This window comes from Haplochromis burtoni, unplaced genomic scaffold, assembly GCF_018398535.1.
Source record: "Haplochromis burtoni strain Fernald_Lab_line unplaced genomic scaffold, NCSU_Asbu1 Contig_719, whole genome shotgun sequence".
Classification (NCBI taxonomy): domain Eukaryota; kingdom Metazoa; phylum Chordata; class Actinopteri; order Cichliformes; family Cichlidae; genus Haplochromis; species Haplochromis burtoni.
The window spans coordinates 74,662-84,921 of NW_024583080.1; the positions used below are offsets into that span (position 1 = coordinate 74,662).

The 10,260-nt window shown below is 41.6% G+C and overlaps 4 protein-coding genes across 5 annotated transcripts in view; all 4 read left to right on the forward strand.

The window, feature by feature from the left end:
- The first annotated feature begins 42 nt into the window (after positions 1-42).
- Positions 43-2,122, forward strand: LOC102305485 (dual specificity protein phosphatase 13). The gene is made up of 4 exons (XM_005950124.3): positions 43-1,331; positions 1,413-1,627; positions 1,706-1,910; positions 2,032-2,122. The coding sequence occupies exons 1-4, from the start codon at positions 1,120-1,122 to the stop codon at positions 2,051-2,053; spliced, it is 654 nt and encodes a 217-aa protein (XP_005950186.1). The 5' UTR covers positions 43-1,119; the 3' UTR covers positions 2,054-2,122.
- A 24-nt stretch (positions 2,123-2,146) lies between these two features.
- Positions 2,147-5,177, forward strand: zgc:153981 (dual specificity protein phosphatase family protein). Its single transcript, XM_005950123.2, has 3 exons — positions 2,147-2,435; positions 2,608-2,825; positions 2,908-5,177. Exons 1-3 carry the CDS (start codon positions 2,311-2,313, stop codon positions 3,117-3,119), a joined length of 555 nt encoding a protein of 184 aa, XP_005950185.1. The 5' UTR covers positions 2,147-2,310; the 3' UTR covers positions 3,120-5,177.
- Positions 5,178-5,614: 437 nt separating this feature from the next.
- On the forward strand, positions 5,615-8,678 carry LOC102307637 (dual specificity protein phosphatase 13). Its single transcript, XM_005950133.2, has 7 exons — positions 5,615-5,964; positions 6,202-6,327; positions 6,410-6,651; positions 7,518-7,734; positions 7,832-7,954; positions 8,042-8,259; positions 8,358-8,678. Exons 2-7 carry the CDS (start codon positions 6,203-6,205, stop codon positions 8,585-8,587), a joined length of 1,155 nt encoding a protein of 384 aa, XP_005950195.1. The 5' UTR covers positions 5,615-5,964; position 6,202; the 3' UTR covers positions 8,588-8,678.
- A 140-nt stretch (positions 8,679-8,818) lies between these two features.
- Positions 8,819-10,260, forward strand: part of dusp29 (dual specificity phosphatase 29) — a 2,575-nt gene continuing 1,133 nt past the window's right edge. Inside the window, exon 1 of one of the 2 annotated variants that reach the window (XM_042215427.1) lies at positions 8,819-9,169. The gene's annotated coding sequence lies outside the window, so the exon portion shown is untranslated. The remainder of the gene's footprint in view (positions 9,170-10,260) is intronic. The other variant, XM_005950134.2, reaches the window with a different exon arrangement.

Genomic DNA, 10,260 nt, shown 5'->3' on the forward strand with positions numbered 1-10,260 from the left:
CTTCAGCTCAAAGGACACTGACATCTGCTGGTTACACTTGGAAAGCCTGGGATTTCTATAATCCGTCAACTTTGACTGTTTTATTGTGGTTTTCGTTCTTAAAACAGTATTGTCATTCTTGCCTTGGCATTCATTTCCCCCCTTTATAACATTCAAACTTTTTTATATGAGGTTATGTTATACATCAATATCTCATGCATGAACTTAAGCTATGTATAAGTGAAGAGTGTGCTATCGTTTTAGCAACAAATCATTGATGAAATGAGCTGTTTTCATTGTCATTTTGGGGCATTGAATATTAGTGTCAAGCCGACTGCGGCAGTAAATGTTGTTACTCTTTTAGCCGTGAAAGCATCATTATGTAGAGGAAAGTAGGAAGAAAAGTTAATACAAACTAAACCTATAATGTTAAAAACATGTGCCATCATTCACTAAGCAAATGCTTATTAGAGATTACAATAAAACTGCATTTATGTATGCAGACATGGTACTAAAGCATCAGAATGGGGAATAAGGGTGATTTAAAAGTCTCTAAATGTGGCATTGTTGCTGGTCTGGTCTGAGTATTTCAGAAATGGCTGACTTACTGGGATTTTCTTGCATAACTGTCTTTAAGGTTTACATAGAATGGCCCAAAAAACAGAAACTATTCAGTGAATGGCAGATCTCAGAGTGAAAATGCTTCTGGACTAACTGCTTTAAGCTGCTGGGAATTCTCATTATGACCAAGATATGCAGAAGAGCATGGATAACACACGATAACACACCTTTCTTGAACATAACAATGAGTTTATTGTACTCAAATGGTCTCCTTGGTCTCTCAACAGATAATTATATTCTCAACATAAATGTTTTTAAATAGCTTTTTCTATCACGTTTAAGTAGATCTCATGTCATACCTTTCCTACAGATTGTACCGTTGAGTCTGTCATAACTGGAAAGCAAGCTTGAGAGGTTGACTGAGAGCCAGTGCCAATGAGCCACCTGTTTTTGACAGTCAGAGGCTGAGTGAGGTGGAACTGCTGCTGAAAGAGAGTCAAGGCGAAGGCAGCAGAGTGCAGCTTGGTTTCATTTTGGTAAAGAACAAAGCAGACCGTCTGCCATTGTAAAAACTTTGCAATGACAGACAGAAAGTCCTCCTCAGGTGCTGCCACAGGGATGATATGTGATATACAAGATTTGGAGCCAAAACAGAAGAAGTGTGTGGCAGGGGGATCAGAGAGAAAGTGGGAGATCTCATCTCTCCAGGATCTGGAGGAGGTTTTACACTCAGCTCCACGCTCCTGTCGACATGGAGACGAGGTGTGGCCGAATCTGTTTCTGGGAGACATGTGAGTATCGTGAGCTGGATTTAAATTCAACGTATGCACATCTGGATTGTATTCATGTGTTACATCTGCTGTTTGTGTCAGGTTTATGTCTCATGACAAGTTTGGGCTCTACCAGCTAGGGATCACTCATGTGCTGAATGCCTCACATGGTAAACTCTGCTGTAAAGGTAGTGATGATTTCTATGGAACCACAGTGAAATATTACGGAGTCCCTGCCAACGACCTCCCCACATTTGACCTCTCGCCATATTTCTACCCCGCAGCTGAGTTCATTCACCAGGCTTTGACATCAGGAGGTACTGCAAGCAGATTTTCAGAGGATGATACAAATCTGAGTTTTCACTATATTTGTTTCTGCCTTTTCTGACTTTCAGGGAAAGTGTTTGTGCACTGTGCTGTGGGTGTGAGTCGTTCAGCTGCATTGGTCCTAGCCTACCTGATGATTCATCATCACCTCAGTCTGTTGTCCTCTATACGTTGTGTGCAGCAGAAGCGCTGGATTTTTCCCAACAGAGGCTTCCTGCGACAGCTCATAGACCTGGACCAAAAACTGCAGGATGATGGTTTAAACGATCCAGAGTAAGAAAGCCAGAAACAACCCTCTATTTCCTCCTCCATTTGCACCATTTATTGCATGTATAAACCAAAGTGTTCAGCTTCATTCACTCCCCTCCCCTGTCCTCTTCTAATGTGACATCAGTGGTATCAGTGCGAGCTCCTGAATTCTCCCCCTGGGGTTTTTTAGCATCAGTGAACAGACCAATCAATGCTACAGCGTTACAACATTAAATAACTACATCCAGACAGTCTGAGAGCACACTGAACACAGAGAGCTAATTTTGGAGCCAAGCAGCGTTCAAACAACCACCTGCTCATGCCTCTCACTGAGCTGTAGACTTCGGTGGGAAGGGGGACGGTGGGCACAGACAGCCAGAGCAGTGTGGGGGTGTGCTGAAGGAGCAGTCTGCGTCCAGGGAGAATGTCAAGGAGCAAACAGCTACAGGACCTGCTACTCATTAAAGAACTGGAGGTCATCTTGGATTCCTGCCCTGTGGGGCTCACACCGGTGGATGAAGTCTGGCCCAACCTGTACATAGGAAATGTGTGAGTGTGCTTTTGTACAACATCTTTCTGAATTCTGCTGGAGAGAAATGCCTGCTGAAAAGGAGAATTTGTATTCCTTTTACATTTAAGTTATTTAGCATTTATAGACACTAGACATGGCTGTTCTATTCTTTAGTTTTACTCTTTTTTCCATCTTTTTCCATGTCTACAGGGCTGTAGCACAGAATAAAAAGACATTGCATAAGCTTAGCATCACTCATGTCCTGAACGCAGCGCACTCCAAGCAGGGCAGCATTGGTGACCAGAGTTTTTATGGGAGCACCTGCGTTTACTTTGGCATCCCAGCGGAGGATTCAGAGGACTTTGACCTCAGTCAGTACTTTAAACCTGCAACTGACTTCATACACAAAGCCCTGATGAGCAAAGATGGTAAACCGAATGTGAATATTATACTGTTTTTTTTTTCTTTTCAAGAGCTGGCCCTCATGATATTTTCCATCCTTCTCTACAGGAAAAGTTCTGGTGCACTGCATCATGGGTGTGAGTAGATCGGCCACTTTGGTCATAGCGTACTTGATGCTGTGGCAGCGTCTTACTCTGAGAGATGCTCTGAAGCATGTTGTCCAAAAACGAGCCATTTACCCCAACCGGAACTTCCTGTCCCTCCTCCTCAAGCTGGATGAACAGCTGACACGAAAGAGGAGGCTGTGTCCTATTCTCTGACAGCCTTTGCTCCTCACTGCACCTTCATTTGATTAATGAACACCTCTCCATATGTAGAACTCCACTCTAATTGGCGATCAGTAGTTTGTAAATATGATGTGTAATTAGATTTTGTTTGATGTAGTTGCAGGTGTAAGTCTGGAGTGACCTTTATTTATTTATTTTTATTTTCGAGGTTGTCTGCTGCCTTTCTACAGTCCAGCAGCAGCAGCGCTCACACTGAGCCTTTATGTCATGTTTCTCCTGGTTTGTTTTTCATATTTAAATCATATTCAAATGTTCTCTGTGAGTGTTAGGAGTCCTGCTCACATGCTTTGTACGGACAGTTTTATGAAACCCATTAATGTTTTGTCAAATCTCACTTAAATTGTTTGGTCAGATGCACACTGCAATTTTAAACATGTTCAAAAATATGTATATCTGACTTCTAACAAGGTTTAACCTTGAACAGTTTTCCTGATAAGACACCTACTTTTTTAGTCAAGGATTCCTCGAATAAAATAATTATTTGTTTCATTTTGCTTTTTTTTTAATTGCCAAGAGCTTACTTAATATTGCCTAATCAATCTGACAGAAACAGGTATGTTTAATTGCTGAGCTGTATATCTTAACAGTGCTCTGTTTGATTGAGATCTGGTGACTGTGGAGGCCATTTGAATTCAGTGAACTCATTTAAATGTTCAAGAAAGCAGTTTTTATTGATCTGAGCTTTGTGACACAGTCTTTCATCCTGCTGGAAGCAGCCATCTGAAGATGGTACAGTGTTGTCACAAAGGGATGGACATGGTCAGCAACAATACTCAGGTCAACTGTGGTGTTTAAATGATGCTCAGCTGGTACTAAAGGTACCAGCTGGTACCCAAAGTGTATCAACAAAATATCTCTAAAATCATTCCAGCACCATCAGCTTGAATGTCGCAGCAGAAATCGAGATTCATCAGAACAGCTGATGTTTTTCCAGTGTGCTGTTGCACAATTTTGGTGAGTCTGTGCAAACTGTTCTTTTCTGACAGGAGCCACACCCACTGTGGTCTTCTGCTGCTGTAAGCCAAAGTTAAATGTGATATACGTTCGGAGGTCCTCTTCTGCATACATTTGTTGTAACAAGTTGACCTTGACAAGTGGTTACATGACTTTATACTGCCTTCGTACCAGCTTGAAGCAGTCTGGCTTCAAGATGACCTTTTTAGACAGAGTTGTGTGGGGAAATCACATTAGATAAATGGACTGGTTCATATATAGCGTTTTTCTACTTCACCTGAGCACAAAACTTCAAAAATTCAATAATGTGAAGTTATACAACTTTACACTCATTCATACAAGCGCTTTTCCCCCCAAGTAAGTGCTTTTTATCTAACATTCATGTACACTCTTTTGGATGCATCACAGAGCAACTTGGATTAGTATCTTACCCAAGGATATTTGACATAGGAGATCTAACCACTAACTTTCCATTTAGTAGATGACCTGCTCTACCTCCTGAGCTGCAGCCACTTGTAGATCAGCAGTTTCAGGAATAGTTAAGGTTGTTGGTGCCTGTCTGCTGCCAACAACAATGCCACATTCAAAGTCACTTAAACCACCTTTCGTCCCCTATCCGGTGGTTAGCTTCAACTTCAGCAGGTCACCTTCACCATGTGTACATGCCTGAATGCAATGACTAGCTGCCATGTAAATATAAGTCATTAGATATTTGCATTAACAAGCAATTAAACAGGTGTACTGAACAGACTGGCTCGTGAGTATGTATCGAAATGGAAGTAGCCATGGTGACATTACTTACTGGTTCCTGTTTTAAAACTTTGAGTCACGGTCACATTCTTGTACCTAATAAAGTGGCTGGTCTGTGTACATAAACAGTTTTAAAACGATGGCAAAGCAAAGGTTTATTTACTAAGTTTGGTCATTAGTTGAACTTAGACGCATGAAAGGCAACTCTGAAGTGGCAGTTTAAAGGGTAATTGATTTGTCAGGATGAGGTTGGTAGTGTCTGGACCAACTGGAGACCTATTACCACTGTGGGTTTTGTGTCTGCACGCAGAGGAAACCTTGAACAACAGGAAAGAGTTCAAGCAGGAAATGGTTAAACAAACAAGAAATAAATTCAGCTTGAAAAAAGCAGATAAAAGCACTTCTGCTACCACACAAGCTGACAGAACAAACTGGTGGAGACTGGTAGATATAGTGCTGGGCCTTGATTGGATGATGAAGTGTAAGTGTGCCATCAGGTGTTTGCTCAGGAGTAAGAAGAGACCCAAAAGATAAAAACATTATAATTCTGACAGGGACCAGAAAGAAAATATAGGATGAGAACTCCAAAATAAAAGTGAGGTTATGCCAACTGTTACTGTTGCACTATTGCACGCCTAAGGTCATGCAGTCTTCCTTTCTTTAATTGGTTATTTGATAGTAAACAGCCTAAATCAGTATGAGCAGATTAAAAGTAGATAAAGCTAATAAATCACTGGTGAATATCATCCACATCTCTTAAAGGGACAGAGCAGCAGGCTTTACTCTGCAGCAGGGTAGCAACACAGACACACGCAGAGCAGCCACGTGTTACATAACAGTCCACAGTCATCATGGAAACATGTGAGCTAATGTTAAAGTTCACAGGATAAGGCTCAGGGTTGCCCCATGAGAATGAAACATCAGGTCTGCATTCACCATGAATAAAATGGGTTTTGAGTGCCTGAACAGTGAACACAGTATGTTAGATAACTTTGTCACTTTTGAGTGTATGATTACAGAGTTATAAAAGGAAACAACCCCAGCTATGTGTGACTGTGATGAACAAATAAGAGCAGGCAGAGTAGGAGAGGAAACCGAAGCGCCTCGAAGTGAGGTAAGTTCATGAGATTGGGCTGGTTTGGGGGATCCTTCAGGTAAGAAACATTTAGAAAGAAAGCATGTGTGGCATCTTGAGAAAATCCCACTCTCAGGTCTGTGTGTTGTTAAAAGAAGCTGGGATGACTAATAAGTTTACATAACAAACATTAACATTTACAGAAGCTTTTCATAGTGAAGGGCTAATAAATGACATGTGTTTGTGCGATTTATGAGTGTCTGTGTGTTTGTACAGTATGTCTCTTAGGGATCCTCCATATGAACCTCCCTCTGTCTCAGAGCTGCAGGAGTTTCTGCTCGCTGACAGACGACCGACTGGACATGTCAATCAAGTTTGGCCTAACCTTTACATAGGCAATGAGTATGCGTGCACATATTAACATGCGCACACATCTATAAACATTCTGCACTCGTGCAGCACTGAGTGTGCTATTGTGTTTCAGGGTAGCAGCTCGTGACAAGGGCACTCTTCACAATCTGGGCATTACTCACATTGTAAATGCTGCTCATGGAACCCCCAACCCAGGCCACGGGCTCTATTTCTACGTCAACACTGGCCCGCGCTTCTACAGAGACATGTCAGTGGATTATTATGGTGTTGAAGCTGATGATGCAATGGACTTCATCCTCAGTCCATTCTTCTATCCAACAGCAAGATACATCAGAGCTGCACTAGCCATGGGAGGCAAGTGGGCAGGGTTACAGCATGTGGCTGGATTAGATCTCAGTGTCATACAGCCACACCATCTAATGAGATTAGATTTTATTCTTGACTAAAATAAGGAATCCTTATTTTAGTTTGGATTTAGATTTGGTTTCTGGCTCCAGCTTTAAAATGAGGATTTCATTTATTAAGCGGAACAAGCTCTTCAAGCGTACCTGGCCTTATGTGAAAAAGTGATTGCCCCCTGAACCTATTACAAAGCAGCCCCAGAACATCACACAACGACCACCACGTTTGACTGTTGGTATGACATTCTTATATGAAAAGCTGTGCTAGTTTTGCAGGAGATGTAACAGGTCTAAAACCTACCCACATTGCTCACTCCTGGGAAGGTTCAGACATATTCCAGTTTTCCTCCATTTGTGCATTTGCGCCCTCACTGTGATTTGCTGGAGTTTCAAAGGTTTGTAACACTTTTCAGACTTTGTTTCCCATCTGTTCTTGAGTTTCTTTAGATTTCGGCATGATGTGTTACTTTTTGAGGTCTTTTGGCCTACTTCACTTTGTCAGACAGGTTCTATTGAAATGAGTTCTTGATTCATCAGGCCTGGCAGTAATCAGGCGAGTGAAACTGAACTTAGCTTTCCAAAAAATGCTGTTAATCATGGTTAATTCATGATTTAACAAGAGGGGACAATTCCTTTTTCATACCAGGTAGTAATGAATGAAATCACAATTTAAAAACTGATGATGATTTGAAACATTTAAGTGTGACAAATGTGCAAAAAAAAAACAAAAAAACAGACCAGGAAGGAGGCAAATACTTTTTAACAGCATTATATATCTATAAATGGTATTGAGGGTAATGTTTATCATCTCAATCCCAGGACGGGTGTTTGTACACTGTTTGATGGGCGTGAGCCGATCTGCAACCTTGGTGCTGGCCTTTTTGATGATTGTTGAGGGCCTGAGGCTGCAGGAGGCAGTAGCCGCTGTCAGGCCGCATAGAGACATCTGCCCAAACCCAGGCTTCCTGCAGCAGCTCCGTAGCCTCGACATGAGCCTGGAGAGAGAGAGGAGGAGACGAAGACAGGCCCAAACACTGTAAAGATACAATCAGTCACACACAAACCCATAAGCATCCACATATGCAAACACATATGCACACACACACAACACACACACATCTTTATTGCTGCAGGAGTCACTTAGCCCGGCAGGAAGAAACGGCATCTCTGACAGAGCTGAGGAACATCCTTTGGACAAACAGGAAGCCGGTGGCACCCGTCAATCAAGTCTGGCCAAACCTCTACATTGGAGATGAGTGAGTGGAAAACTCTTTTTAGGCGACATGAAATGTATCAAAAACGATATTCTAGTAAATCAGTCTGTATGCCGTGTGTGTATGCAGGTCTGTGGCACGAGATAAAATCACACTTTCATCTCTGGGTATAACTCACATACTAAACGCTGCAGCAGGACGACACCGCATTAACACAGGCCTGCAGTTCTACAGAGACCTCAAAGTGGAATACCACGCTGTTGAAGCTGCAGACCACCCAGAGTTCAACCTCCAGCCTTTCTTCAGATCAGCCGCACAGTTCATTGACAGTGCGCTGAAGAAAAATGGTTAGAGGCTAAGCAAATAGACATGCATACATTAATGTTAAGCAATCTGCGAGTTACTTTCAGCTATTATTAAAAGGACTGATCAAAATGTCTTTCAGGGAAGGTGTTTGTTCACTGTGCCATGGGTGTCAGCCGCTCTGGAGCGCTGGTTTTGGCGTACCTGATGATTTGCCAGGGCCTGTTGTTAGTGGAGGCTATCACTGCTGTGCGTCTGAATCGAGACATTGGACCCAACTCTGGTTTTTTGGAGCAGCTGAGGCAGCTGGAACTGAGCCTCAATACACAGAGCAGACAGATCCCAGAGGAGGACTGTACCAACACATCCTGATAATGAACACACTCAGGAACGCTTCATTCCTCCCTTGATTGGCAACCTGTGTTATTTTAATTAGTTTCTATCAAAATAATTAAAACTTTAAAAAAGGTCTGCGTGTCACCTATTTTATTCCCTTGACTTTTTCAGGCCTCCAGAAATAACTCGGACGAATCGTGACTGATTCTTGCAGCTGTCCACACATTAGTGACATTCCTCTGATGATGCAAGATGCCACTCGTACTGAACAACTGAGTTTGTTTCTGTTTAAAACAGTGCCTGAACACTGCGTGCTGTCATGTTAGGGGTCTCATATACAGGATTACATTATGAAAGCATGCCATGTGGAGAGATCAGGTGTTGTAGTCTAACTACCTAAAAATATCATGTTAAACACTGAGCCTGAGAGAGCAGTTACCATTCCAGGTCTGTATTTCAGTCTTCATTGCTTCCTCCTGAGGGAGGTTCCTGTTGGTACACACACATGTACAGCCACCGGACACAAACTCGCTCTCTCTCTCTCACACACACACACACACACACACACATTGACATCCACTGAGGAAAGTAGAGGTCTGCGATCCACATTTAACAGAGGTGAGTCGTTTCTTTATACTAAATTGCTCGTTTTTATTTAATATCTGTTTTTTTGCCCCCCGACTTGATGTCACACACCTCGTGGATCTTTGGTGGTTTCAGTTCAGTGTGACTTCAGTGTGAACAGTGTTTCAAAGAATGTGCATGAAGGGCTTGGTATGAAGTGTGACTAGATGAAGAACAAGGCTGCCAATGCAGGGGTCCTTTGAAAAATTGGTATAATTAATGTGAATCTATTAGCGGAGAGCGAGATTTAAAAAAGTCATTTAAATTCCTATTTGGCTCCCGATATCTCGTGTACTATTCTGCTATTGTTTATTATTAATATTGCAAACTGTATGATCAGTTAAGCAGCACCAGCAGCGATGATGCAAACAGAAAATGTCACGTCTGTCGCTTGAATTTGTACGTGACATCCAAGAAACAGCATGTGTTGCGCACACAATAATACACAACAATATTACACAGAATACTGAATGACAACATACGGTTTGTGTGATCGTGGACAATCATAGTTAAACCCCTTTTCACGTTTCTTACTTACATACATATTTTTTAATGTGTTTCCATAGTAACACTGATTTCAAAGTTGCATGCAGTATTTAATAATAATTTAATCTTAACTGGCATACAAAAAGAGAATATTGCTTTCATTTATGAATTTGTGAAATCCCTAAATTAATAAAACCATTTAAATATTCTTTACAACATTATTTTTTCTAAAAGTCTGGTCTTCCTACATTCTCTATAGCCATTGTTTCTGTGGGTGATGTACTAGGTTTACAGTTATTTTCACTATTGATCGTTCATTTTTTGATTCATTGCTTTTTGTTTCAACAAAAGTGAGAGAAAATAGAAAGGAAAAACTACAGCTTGGAAAAAGGTAAAACCAGATGTTTACATTGGAAAAGCTGGAGCCGGTAAATTTTTGGCATGTTGCTTATAAATGACTGATAAGTATTTAGGAAAAAATGCTCATGGACTCCATAAACATCCTTGGCATATAGGTGGTAATGTTAGATCCCTGTAGAGCTTTGGGACAGATGGCAGTGTGCAGGAGGTGATTAATTTCAGGCATATGTGTGTGTGTG